General features: G+C 44.4%; 1 protein-coding gene across 6 annotated transcripts in view; it reads left to right on the top strand.

Annotated features, from left to right (window-relative positions):
• The window catches only part of LOC106584624 (pleckstrin homology domain-containing family A member 7), a 187065-nt gene that overhangs the window by 102834 nt on the left and 70368 nt on the right, over positions 1 to 13863 (top strand). For all 6 annotated transcript variants that reach the window (XM_045706211.2, XM_045706215.2, XM_045706212.2 and 3 more), the window contains one exon: positions 12884 to 12980. In XM_045706211.2, coding sequence (XP_045562167.2) covers positions 12884 to 12980 — 97 coding nt within the window. The remainder of the gene's footprint in view (positions 1 to 12883; positions 12981 to 13863) is intronic.

A 13863-nucleotide genomic window follows, 5' to 3' on the forward strand; every position in this document is an offset into this window, starting at 1 on the left:
GTACTATCTTAGATGTGTTCTAAGATAATCTCCGTCTAGGGGCCTGTCTGCTCCTCACTGTTCTCAAAGGGGAGTTTACAACTAGATTTGATTTATGCTCTGGCGGCCTCGTACGGTGTTGTCCGTAGTCTCGACCCCCCCCCCCCCCCCACCGGCCTCGATGAGGCTCATCATGGGTCTGGGCTACTATTCCCCCCCTTTGTGTCTCGGGACCCCCCCACCAGCGGGTGGTGTTGGTGTCCGAGGCGCAAACGAAAAGGTCGGACCCTATGTACGAGTTGTCAGTGGCCGCGTTATTATGAGAATGGCTGTAACCTTTCAACCAAATCTCCTGGTGTTTGTGCTTCAACACCCTCAGTGGCTGTCGAGGTCTGTCAGTCACCACCGCGTCCGCGTGTGGCAACCTCTTCAGTACCTGCAAACTGAGACGAGGATATCGGTCTGTGATATCGCAAAGTGTTTCACCAGTGGGAGTCATCAGGTCAGTTGCTGGACTGACGGCATTAGTGTCATTGTAAGGGGTGACAGTCCCCAACAAAGCAGAAGGTGTATCATCGGAAGCAGAGTGTACTCTGCGCATCAATGTTTTTCTTGCTGAGACGGCCGCAGTGCTTGCAGAAGTGTCCGAAGAGCAAGAGAAGTTCATCTCAACTACCGTATTGCACGACTGCAAGGAGGAGGGATGTTGCTCATTCACAGAGACAGCTGGCTCGAAATCATGAAAAGAATGGTCAATCAGATTGGCTGATGGAATGTGTCGAGATATCGTAATATCTCCTTGGATCGGATTCTGCACCAAGAGGTTTCTAAACGTCTTTTTCTCAAGGGGTGCTTTCGACAGATACCCCTCGTGAAGGACTGCGTTGCAGCTAGCGTTAGGGGAAGACAGTGTGGTCAGTGGAGAAGGCACTGTGGCCTGTGACCATACCTGGTTGGTTTTCCAATCCATCAATGGGAGTAACCGATCCATCAAGTCTGCTCCAAGTAGCAGGGGTACAGTTTCGAGGCTGGTAACATACACAGGGTAAACGAGCGATACGTCCTTGAAGTGTAGTTTCAGCATGACTCTCAACGTGAGAGGCGAGGTAGTCTGAGTGACCCCTCGAAGTGTAGTTTCGCATCGCTCCACTTTTAACCAACGTTTAGTTGGCTTCAAAGCCCTTTTGAGATCATCAAAGAATGTTTGAGAGATGAGTGATATTGTCCCACCCGAATCAATTAGCGCATGACAAGTTAAGCAATCCTCCAGGACTGTTTCCAGGTTTGGCCGTTTAGATTCGTGGTTAGTGGACATATTCCTCACAAAGTGGAGTGGTCGTTCGCAACGACGTGATGTGCCCTTTCTGTTCAAGATGGAAGCAGATTGACTTTTCCGATTTTGAGTGGGCTTGGCTTTAACGAAGCGTTTGACCTTTTTCTTCGCAACTTTTGTATCAGAGTCTACAGACAAAACCCGGGGGCTTGTTTCTTGATCAAGCGGGCCCTGGATAGGGTCTTGAATTAGAGCGGGAGAAATTTGAACTTTAACGCCCTTGCTATGGGTGTTAATTTCTGCGGACCTGGTGTCCGGTAATTCCCCGTCTAGTCCTTGTGACTTATCTTTTACCCTTTTCTCAAATTGTTCTCACTTTAGTTCTTCACGTAGTGGAACTTCTGGAGAACATTGGTCTACGTTTTGATCGTCCTTCAACCCTTTGTTATCCTTGTGTTCTGACACTTTGTGTGGGTTGGGTGCAGGAACGTAGCGAACAGGTTGATTGTAGCGGTAGTCGTTTTGAAGGCGACGTACTTTACAGTTATTTCGACCGCGGCGGTTATTGGAATCATGGTTTCGTGGTAGAAACTGTTGTTGTGCGTCATCTCTCGACGCTCCAATACCTGATAATGCACCCTCTAACTGGAGTGAGTGCTCCTGGTCAAACTTCAAAACCGAGTGGTCAGGGCTCTTAGCGTTGCGAGCTTTTGATGCCTCAAAAGCTGTGCTTGCAAGCTCTCTGAGTTGTAAGATAGGCAAGCCAACGTGGGCTGCAGGGCCCAAGTAGGTAATGAAGGTGGGATACATGTTCGACAGAAACATTTGTTTGAATGGTAACAGCTCTTCCATTCCTGTTTCCGTGAGTAGGCCAAAGTAAGCTGAACGAAGCCTATGATAGAAAGCTTGTGGGTGTTCGTTCCGAGCTTGTTTGACCGTGTTAGCCAGTGAGCTATCGTGTTTGCGAGTCACAGAACCACTGAATTCTAATTTCAAAGCTGTGGCAAGTTTAGCGTAGTCATTTAGCACGTGTTGCTGTTGTAGGCGAATGAACCTCGTCACGTGTCTATTCAACGTTCGCTTCAACAGGTAAACCCTGTCAGAACCCGTAGCATTCGGGTAGCCACCCAACGCGTCCTCTATGTCAGCTAGGAACGTCTCAAAGATTGGAAAGCTGCCGCGGTCATGCCCCTCTTCAAAGGGGGTGACACTCTAGACCCAAATTGCTACAGACCTATATCTATCCTACCCTGTCTTTCTAAGGTCTTTGAAAGCCAAGTTAACAAACAGATTACCGACCATTTCGAATCCCACCATACCTTCTCCGCTATGCAATCTGGTTTCAGAGCTGGTCATGGGTGCACCTCAGCCATGCTCAAGGTCCTGAACGACATCATAACCGCAGACTCGACAGCCTTGGTTTCTCAAATGATTGCCACGCCTGGTTTACCAACTACTTCTCTGATAGAGTTCAGTGTGTCAAATCGGAGGGCCTGTTGTCCGGACCTCTGGCAGTCTCTATGGGTGTGCCACAGGGTTCAATTCTTGGGCTGACTCTCTTCTCTGTATACATCAATGATGTTGCTCTTGTTGCTGGTGATTCTCTGATCCACTTCTACGCAGACGACACCATTCTGTATACTTCTGGCCCCTCTTTGGACACTGTGTTAACTAACCTCCAGACGAGCTTCAATGCCTACAACTCTCCTTCCGTGGCCTCCAACTGCTCTTAAACGCAAGTAAAACTAAATACATGCTATTCAATCGATCACTGCCCGCACCTGCTCGCCCGTCCAGCATCACTTCTCTGGACGGCTCTGACTTAGAAAACGTGGACAACTACAAATACCTAGGTCTCTGGTTAGCCTGTAAACTCTCCTTCCAGACTCACATTAAGCATCTCCAATCCAAAATTAAATCTAGAATCGGCTTCCTATATCGCAACAAAGCATCCTTCACTCATGCTGCCAAACATACCCTCGTAAAACTGACCATCCTAGCGATCCTCGACTTCGGTCATGTCATCTATAAAATAGCCTCCAACACTCTACTCAACAAACTGGATGCAGTCTATCACAGTGCCATCCGTTTTGTCACCAATGCCCCATACACTACCCACCATTGCGACCTATACGCTCTCGTTGGTTGGCCCTCACTTCATACTCGTCGCCAAACCCACTGGCTACAGGTCATCTACAATTCTCTGCTAGGTAAAGCCCCGCCTTATCTCAGCTCACTGATCACCATAGCAGCACCCACTCGTAGCACGCGCTCCAGCAGGTATATCTCACTGGTCACCCCCAAAGCCAATTCCTCCTTTGGTCGTCTTTCCTTCCAGTTCCCTGCTGCCAATGACTGGAACGAACTGCAAAAATCTCTGAAGCTGGAGACTCATATCTCCCTCGCTAGCTTTAAGCACCAGCTGTCAGAGCAGCTCACAGATCACTGCACCTGTACATAGCCCATCTATCTACCTACCTCATCCCCATACTTTATTTATTTATCTTACTCCTTTGCACCCCAGTATCTCTACTTGCACTTTCATCTTCTGCACATCTACCATTCCAGTGTTTAATTGCTATATTGTAATTACTTCGCCACAATGGCCTATTTATTGCCTTAACTTACCTCATTTGCACTCACTGTATATAGACTTTTTGTTTTATTTTGTTCTACTGTATTATTGACTGTATGATTGTTTATTCCATGTGTAACTCTGTGTTGTTGTATGTGTCGAACTGGTGTGCTTTATCTTGGCCAGGTCGCAGTTGTAAATGAGAACTTGTTCTCAACTAGCCTACCTGGTTAAATAAAGGTGAAAAAAAAATGACAGATAGATGACAGATATTAAAGGTTGAGCTCAAAGGGTCATTCCACCTCACCACAAAACTACTGTGACAAGTATGAGTTCATACAGATCTTTCTTATCTATTAAATATCTCATTGCATGTGCACTTCCTTCCAAAAACAAAAAGCTAAATGGCCGTGGAGCTGACAACAGCAGCATACAGTTTTAAAAGAGATACCAGACTCACCAATTTAGCGCTCAGCTCTCAATCTCTCTCTTTCTCTCTGATACTCTCTCCATCCCCCTCTCGTTCTCTTCCTGTGTCTGGCAGAGAACAGTAGGGCACATTCCCATGCTATCTTATGTTGCATCTGTCTCATTAACAGCTTTTTGGGCGTGGAGGGCTATATGAGCCACGCAGATAATGTGTCAACGCCGCTCAGCCTGCTCAACCTGCACAACCTCTACTACCGCATACAGAGGAACAGGCCAGAGAGGGGGTGTGTGGTATGCCTAACGTGGAGTTTCTTTTAAATAACATCTCTCAAACAGCTGGTGCAGCAAGTTGTTTTGACCACAATAATGATGTAATGTCTCAATGCAGCTGCAGCTTTCAAAATGTTTTGGGGATTTTGTATTTTTCACTTTATTTTACCAGGTAAGTTGATGGAGAACACATTCTCATTTACAGCAACAACCTGGGGAATATTTCCAGGGGAGATGAATGAGCCAACTAGAAGCTGGGGATGATTAGGTGGTCATTATGGTCAGGTTGGGAATTTAGCCAGGACACCAGGGTTAACACTCTTACTATAAGTGCCATGGGATCTTTAGTGACCACAGAGAGTCAGGACACCCGTTTAACATCCCATCTGAAAGACAGCACCCTACACAGGGAAATGTCCCCAGTCACTGCCTTGGGGCATTGGGATATTGTTTTAGACCAAAGGAAAGAGTGTCTCCTACTGGCCCTCAAACACCACTTCCAGCAGCACCACGTAGCTTCGGAGCCAAGCCAGCAGTGGGATGCAGTGTGGTATGCTGCTGGCTAGTATTGGAAACTGTGCTTTGGTGCCTCAGAAGGCAATTGGGGATACAATGTAACCTAACAGTACTGTGGTTTGGTGTTGCTCCAAGTTATTGTTATTCAGAGCCATTTACAATCAGTGCAGTCAACTAAAGGAGGTAAAACACCCACATAGATCACACGTGTTGCTCTGTGAGCAGGCAAGATCTATACTAGGGCTAGTCATGTTGAAATGTGTTGTCATGACGACCTATAAGATGGCACAGACCCACAACTTTCTAGGCTTATTTAAATATGAGAAGACTCCTGATGAACTGTAAATTACATCATTACATAAGACAAATTCAAATCTGGACCTTGAAGCCAGTTCCACTGCTGATTTTCATTGTTCCCCTCTAATCAGGGACTGATCTAGACCTGGGACACCTGGTGGGTCCTATTAATTAGGGGCGGCAGGTAGCCGAGTGGTTAGAGCGTTGGACCTGTAGCCAAAATGTTTCCAGATCGAATCCCCGAACTGACAAGGTAAAAATCTGTCTTTCTGCCCCTGAACAAGGCAGTTAACCCACTGTTCCTAGGCTGTCATTGTAAATAAGTATGTGTTCTTAACTGACTTTCCTAGTTAAATATTCAATAAAATGAACAGGTACAGCAAACCAGTAAGTGATCTGGACCTCCAGGCTCTGATTGGGATACTCCTGGCATATTCAATAGGTCACATATCCTAGTTCCACCACAGCTTTTGATAAAAGCATCATCACCTAGCAGATAACCATTAAAGCCGAGTTGAAACCTCATCTAAATACTTTATTATTGTACTGGGGAGACTGGCGCCGACGGGCCCCCCGGGGAGACTGGCGCCGACGGGGGGCCCCTGGGGAGACTGGCGCCTACGGGGGGCCCCTGTGGAGACTGGCGCCTACGGGGGGCCCCTGGGGAGACTGGCGCCTACGGGGGGCCCCTGGGGAGACTGGCGCCTACGGGGGGCCCCTGGGGAGACTGGCGCCTACGGGGGGCCCCTGGGGAGACTGGCGCCTACGGGGGGCCCCTGGGGAGACTGGCGCCTACTGGGGGCCCCTGGGGAGACTGGCGCCTACGGGGGGCCTCTGGGGAGACTGGCGCCTACTGGGGCCCCCTGGGGAGACTGGGGCCTACTGGGTCCCCCTGGGGAGACTGGCGCCTACGGGAGCCCCCTGGGGAGACTGGGGCCTACTGGCCTGCATGGCTTGGCCTCTCAGTCGCAGGAGTGCCTATAGTGTCCGGGCTCTACACCTCATCGAGGCTGCACGTTACCGCCTCTTATTTTTATAGCAGGCTGGAATTACGTCTAGTGTCGCTGTCTCTGTCTGTCTCTGTCTGTCTCTGTCTGTCTCTGTCTGTCTGTCTGTCTGTCCCCCTCCTCATTGGGTGGGGAGCGTCTGTAAAGCATACAGTGAGAGATGTGAACAGGTATAGAAAACACACAGTTGACAAAGCTGCAAAATTAGATAATCTGTAAATAACTAGGGACTCAAGTGATTGAGTGGAGCTCTCCTCTCTTTCTTTCCTGGAATAACTCCTCAGAACAACTTGGCAGAACCGTCTTTGTTTCGGCAGCGGTCTCCTCATTGCTGTGGTATCTGGTGAACACAGGCAGAGCGTGGAATGGGGTGGGAGTGCAAAGAGCATGTTTCCACCTCCACGAGGCCTCCTCCTGAGTATTTATACATGCACTTACTCTCTGAAAAGATCAGGAATGGCGTCATGAGTGACATTTATGTTGTGTTATTGTAATATTCTAGAACCAAAGCTGCATTCTGAAGCATTGTCAGTGTTCCTTCTATACCTTTTAATAAACTGCTCTATGTGCAGTATCTAGGCCTAACCTTCTAGACTACACTATGTACAGTATCTAGGCCTAACCTTCTAGACTACACTATGTACAGTATCTAGGCCTAACCTTCTAGACTACACTATGTACAGTATCTAGGCCTAACCTTCTAGACTACACTATGTACAGTATCTAGGCCTAACCTTCTAGACTACACTATGTACAGTATCTAGGCCTAACCTTCTAGACTACACTATGTACAGTATCTAGGCCTAACCTTCTAGACTACACTATGTACAGTATCTAGGCCTAACCTTCTAGACTACACTATGTACAGTATCTAGGCCTAACCTTCTAGACTACTCTGTACAGTATCTAGGCCTAACGTCATGTCCCCAAATACTATTCTACACTACACCATACAACAATTGCTACATTCTCCAAAAATGTTAGCCAGGAGATTCTGGGCGATGCTGAATAAAAAGCTAAGGAATTCAAAAAAAGTTTTGGAGGAAATGAAGACAACTTAGGGAAGTTGAAAATAAGCTAGAACTTGTGGGGTGGAACTAAGTAGAAAAGTGAACTATCCCTTTAAGGCCTTTATTCCAGAGTGGCAACTCTCAGGAGACCCAGAGCGATAATAATGTCCAATGTGCTGAAAAGCCTGACTTCTGGCTGTCACAGCCTTAATTGCCTGGCAGTGTGCCCTTCACAAGTGCCAGTCCTTGAGTGTTTTCTTCCTCTCTCACAATGACGGAGTAATTGTCCGAGTCGGAGATGGAGAGGCGAGATCTGCATTGCCAGAGTTCTGTACAGCGAAGCGCTGAGGAATTATGCGTGTGTGCAGATGTAAAGTTTTCACTGTTTGTTCCTAGTGCTTATAAAAAACAAAGGTTATGTGGATCTCCTTGTACATTCATAGGTTTAGTTTCAGTGCTTCATGAATTTCTGTTATGCATCGGAAAATGTAGTCGTATTGTCATTCTATTAGATTTCAGTTTTCCCCCATTTGTCTATTTATATTGTTTGAGCCTCTAGTTTTTCATGTTTGTTCTCTAGTTTAGTAGCTTCAAAGGTTTCACTTCTAGTTCATCTAAGGCTAAGCTATAATAGTAGTAACCACTAGGCTACCTGCCGCCCCTTAGGGATGGTGCCAGGTTTCCTCCAGACGTGACACTTGGCATTGAGGCCAAAGAGTTCAATCTTGGTTTCATCAGACTAGAGAATCTTGTTTCTCATGGTCTGAGAGTCCTTTAGGTGCCTTTTGGCAAAATCCAAGCGGGCTGTCATGTGCCTTTTACTGAGGAGTAACTTCCGTCTCGCCACTTAACCATAAAGGCCTGATTGGTGGAGTGCTGCAGAGATGGTTGTCCTTCTGGAAGGTTCTCCCATCTCCACAGAGGAACTCTGGAGCTTTGTCAGAGTGACCATCGGGTTCTTGGTCACCTCCCTGACCAAGGCCCTTCTCCCCCGATTGCTCAGTTTGGCCGGGCGGCCAGCTCTAGGAAGAGTCTTTGTGGTTCCAAACTTCTTCCATTTAAGAATGATGGAGGCCACTGTGTTCTTGGGTACCTTCAAAGCTGCAGACATTTTTTGGTACCATTCCCCAGATCTGTGCCTCGAAACAATCCTGTCTCGGAGCTCTACGGACAATTCCTTCAACCTTATGGCTTAGTTTTTGCTCTGATGTGGACTGTCAGCTGTGGGATCTTTTATATAGACAGGTGAGTGCCTTTCCAAATCATGTCCAATCAATAGAATTTACCACACGTGGACTCCAAGTTGTAGAAACTAGAGGTCGACCGATTAATCGGACTGGCCGATTAATTGGGGCCGATTTCAAGTTTTCATAACAATCGGAAATCGGTATTTTTGGACGCCGACTCAGCAGATTTAAAAAATATATATATATTTTTACACACCTTTTATTTAACTAGGCAAGTCAGTTAAGAACACATTCTTATTTTCAATGACGGCCTAGGAACGGTGGGTTAACTGCCTTGTTCAGGGGCAGAACGACAGAATTTTACCTTGTCAGCTCGGGGATTCAATCTTGCAACCTTACGGTAAACTAGTCCAACGCTCTAACCACCTGCTTTACATTGCACTCCACGAGGAGCCTGCCTGTTACGCGAATGCCGTAAGAAGCCAAGGTAAGTTGCTAGCTAGCATTAAACTTATCTTATAAAAAACAATCAATCAATCATAATCACTAGTTAACTACACATGGTTGATGATATTACTAGTTTATCTAGCCTGTCCTGCGTTGCATATAATCGCTTAGGTACATGTTTCTCCAACGTGTACCTAACCATAAACATCAATGCCTTTCTTAAAATCAATACACAAGTATATATTTTTAAATCTGCATATTTAGTTAATATTGCTTGCTAACATGAATTTCTTTTAACTAGGGAAAATGTGTCACTTCTCTTGCAACAGAATCAGGGTATATGCAGCAGTTTGGGCCGCCTGGCTCGTTGCGAACTGTGAAGACTATTTCTTCCGAACAAAGACAGCCGACTTCGCCAAACGGGGGATGATTTAACAAAAGCGCATTTGCGAAAAAAGCACAATCGTTGCACGACTGTACCTAACCATAAACATCAATGCCTTTCTAAAATCAATACACAGAGGTATATATTTTTAAACCTGCATATTTAGCTAAAAGAAATCAAGGTTAGCAGGCAATATTAACCAGGTGAAATTGTCACTTCTCTTGCGTTCATTGCACGCAGAGTCAGGGTATATGCAACAGTTTGGGCCGCCTGGCTCGTTGCGAACTAATTTGCCAGAATTTTACGTAATTATGACATAACATTGAAGTTTGTGCAATGTAACAGGAATATTTAGACTTAGGGATGCCACCTGTTAGATAAAATACGGAACGGTTCCGTATTTCACTGAAAGAATAAACGTTTTGTTTTCGAGATGATAGTTTCCGGATTCGACCATATTAATGACCTAAGGCTCGTATTTCTGTGTGTTTATTATATTATAATTAAGTCTATGATTTGATAGAGCAGTCTGACTGAGCGGTGGTAGGCACCAGCAGGCTTGTAAGCATTCATTCAAACAGCACTTTCGTGCGTTTTGCCAGCAGCTCTTCGCTGTGCTTCAAGCATTGCGCTGTTTATGACTTCAAGCCTATCAACTCCCAAGATTAGGCAGGTGTAACCGATGTGAAATGGCTAGCTAGTTAGCGGGGTGCGTGCTAATAGCATTTCAAACGTCACTCGCTCTGAGACTTGGAGTAGTTGTTCCCCTTGCTCTGCATGGGTAACGCTGCTTCGAGGGTGGCTGTTGTCGATGTGTTCCTGGTTCGAGCCCAGGTAGATGCGAGGAGAGGGACGGAAGCTATACTGTTACACTGGCAATACTAAAGTGCCTATAAGAACATCCAATAGTCAAAGGTATATGAAATACAAATCGTATAGAGAGAAATAGTCCTAGAATTCCTATAATAACTACAACCTAAAACGTCTTACCTGGGAATATTGAAGACTCATGTTAAAAGGAACCACCAGCTTTCATATGTTCTCATGTTCTGAGCAAGGAACTTGAACGTTAGCTTTCTTACATGGCACATATTTTACTTTTACTTTCTTCTCTAACACTTTGTTTTTGCATTATTTAAACCAAATTGAACATGTTTCATTATTTATTTGAGGATAAATTGATTTTATTGATGTATTATATTAAGTTTTTAAAAAAGTGTTCATTCAGTATTGTTGTAACTGTCATTATAACAAATAAACAAAAAAAATCGGTCGGTTTAATCGGTAGCGGCTTTTTTTTGGGGTCCTCCAATAATCGGTATCGGCGTTGAAAAATCATAATCGGTCGATCTCTAGTAGAAACATCTCAAGGATGATCAATGGAAACAGTATGCACCTGGGCTCAATTTCGAGTCTCATAGCAAAGGGTCTGAATACTTATGTAATTAATGTATTTTTGTTTTTCATTTTTGATACATTTGCAAAAAAATCAAAAAAGCTGTTTTCACATTGTCATTTTGGGTTATTGTGTGTAGACTGATGAGGGGAAAAAACAATTATAAAAATAAATGTATGTACAGTGCCTTCAGAAAGTATTCACACCCCTTGACTTTTCCACATTTTGTTGTATTACAGCCTACATTTTAAATAGAGATGTTGCATCACTGGCCTACACACAATACCCTACAATGTCGATGTCATATCATGTTTTTAGAATTTTTTACAAATTTAATTGCAAATAAAAAGCTGAATTGTCTTGAGTCAATAAGTATTCAACCCTGTTATGGCAAGCCTAAATAAGTTCAGTAGTAAAGATTTGCTTAACAAGTCAATTAATAAGTTTCATGGACTCTGTGTGCAATAAGAGTGTTTATCATGATTTTTTGAATGACTACCTACCTTATCCCTCTACCCGACACATACAATTATCTTTATGGTCCCTCAGTCGAGCAGTGAATTTCAAACACAGATTCAACCACAAAGACTAGGGAGGTTTTCCAATCCCTCGCAAAGAAGGGCACCTATTGGTAGACATTGAATATCCCTTTGAGGATGGTGAAGTTATTAATTGCACTTTTGATGGTGTATCAATAAACCCAGTCACTACAAAGATACAGGTGTCTTTCCTAACTCAGTTACCGGAGAGGAAGTAAACCTCTCAGGGATTTCACAATGAGGTGACTTTTTTTACAGAGTTTTTAATTGCTGTGATAAGAGAAAACGGAGGATGGATCAACAACATTGTAGTTACTCTACATTACTAACCTAATTGACAGAGTGAAAAGAAGGAAGCCTGTACAGAATAAAAATATTCCAAAACATGCATCCTGTTTGCAACAAGGCACTAAAGCAATACTGAAAAAAAATACATTAACAAAGTGTTATGTTTGGGGCCAATCCAATAAAACGCATCACTGAGTACCACTCTTCATATTTTCAAGGATAGTAGTGGTTGCATTATGTTATGGGTATGCTTGTAATCATTAAGGACTCAGAAGTTTTTCAGGATAAAAAATTTACTGAAGAGCTAAGCACAGGTAAAATCCCAGAGGAAAACCTGCTTCAGTCTGCTTTCCAACATACACTGGAAGATGAATTCATTTTTCAGCAGGACGATAACCTAAAACACAAGACCAAATCTACAATGGAGTTGCTTACAAAGAAGTCAGTGAATGTTCAAGTTACAGTTTTGACTTAAATGTGCTTGAAAATCTATGGCAAGACCTGAAAATCGTTGTCTAGCAATGATCAACATCCAATTTGACAGAGCTTGAAGAATAATGGGCAAATGTTGCACAATCTAGGTGTGGAAAGCTCTTAGAGACTCACAGCTGTAATCGCTGCCAAAGGTGATTCTAACGTATTGACTCAAGGGGTTGAGCACTTATCTAATATGTTAGTGTTTTATTTGTTATATTTTTTTGTATGCACATCTAATTTTTCGTTCACTTTGTCATTACAGAGTATTTTGTGTAGATCGTTGACAAAAAATGACAATTAAATCCATTTTAATCCCACTTTGTAACACAACAAAAAGTCAAGGGGTGTAAATACTTTCAGAAGGCACTGTATATATCTATGTATGTATGCCCCAATCCTTGCACTCAAGTATTATGAAACCAATATGGAACATTTAACACCATAGCAATAATGATACAAGGCATGCCTGTATGTGTTATGATATTGAATGCAAGGATTGTGCCATACACATGCTTGTTATGGGTCATATTATCCACTGCTAACCTGGGCCTCTATTCACAAAGGGTCTCAGAGTACGTGTGATGATCCCAGAGCATTAATACGTCCCTGAGGCTCGAAAGAGAGAAGTTCCTTTGGAAGTCCAGACAAAGGGGCTGATCTCCAAACAACAGCAGTCTGTCCTTGCCCTCCAGGGTGTGGTCTACAGAGCCGTGTGTAGAGTTGCATCCTCTCAATGACGCTCTGTGTACACATACGGTCATGTCTGCTCTGTTTGACCCTGTGCTGCTTTCTGTCTCTTTCTCACCAGGCCAGGTGGCCGTATGTCCAACCCCCAGCAGGCCGACTTGCGGCTTTCCAGCACCATCAGCGAGGCTTCGACTGTGGTCACCGCTTCGGGGTCAAAGGTCAGTCCCAAAACATTAGCCATTTATTTTCTCCCAGCCCTCTGCAATTTGACACGTTGTGAATTGCATTATCTTTTTGAACAACATTTGACATCTTATCCAGAGCTATTAAGGTTGGCCCAACATTCTTAACCATAAGGCTACCTGCCCTCATATCTGTTTCAGTTTCTGTGCTGGGTGAAAACTACATTGAACAAAAATAAAGTAAAGTGTTGGTCCCATGTTTCATGAGCTAAAAAAAAGAAGATCCCAGAAATGTTCCATACGCACAAAAAGCTAATTTCTCTGAAATGTTGTGCACAAATTTGTTTACATCCCTGTCAGTGAGAATTTCTCCTTTGCTAAAATAATCCAGCCACCTGACAGGTGTGGCATATCAAGAAGCTGATTAAACAGCATGATTATTATAGAGGTGTACCTTGGGCTAGGGACAATAAAAGGCCACTCTAAAATGTGCAGTTGTCACACAACACAATGCTACTGATGTCTCAAGTTTTGAGGGAGCATGCAGTTGGCATGCTGACTGCAGGAATGTCCACCAGATCTGTTGTCAGAGAATGTAATGATAATTTCTCTTCTGTAAGAGAAGATACACACTCCAATGTCGTTTTATAGAATTTGGCAGTTCGTCCAACCGGCCAGCCCAGGACTCCACATTTGGCTTCTTAACCTGCGGGATCATCTGAGACCAGCCACCCAGACAGCTAATGAAACTGTGGATTGGCACAACCTAATTTCTGCACAAACTGTCAGAAACCGTCTCAGGGAAACTCATCTGCGTGCTCGTCATCCTCACCAGGGTCTTGACTTGACTGCAGTTCGGCGTCGTAACCGACTTCAATGGGCAAATTCTCACCTTTGATGGCCACTGGCACCCTGGAGA

The sequence above is a fragment of the Salmo salar genome, chromosome 23 (assembly GCF_965601325.2).
Source record: "Salmo salar chromosome 23, fSalSal1, whole genome shotgun sequence".
NCBI lineage: Eukaryota > Metazoa > Chordata > Actinopteri > Salmoniformes > Salmonidae > Salmo > Salmo salar.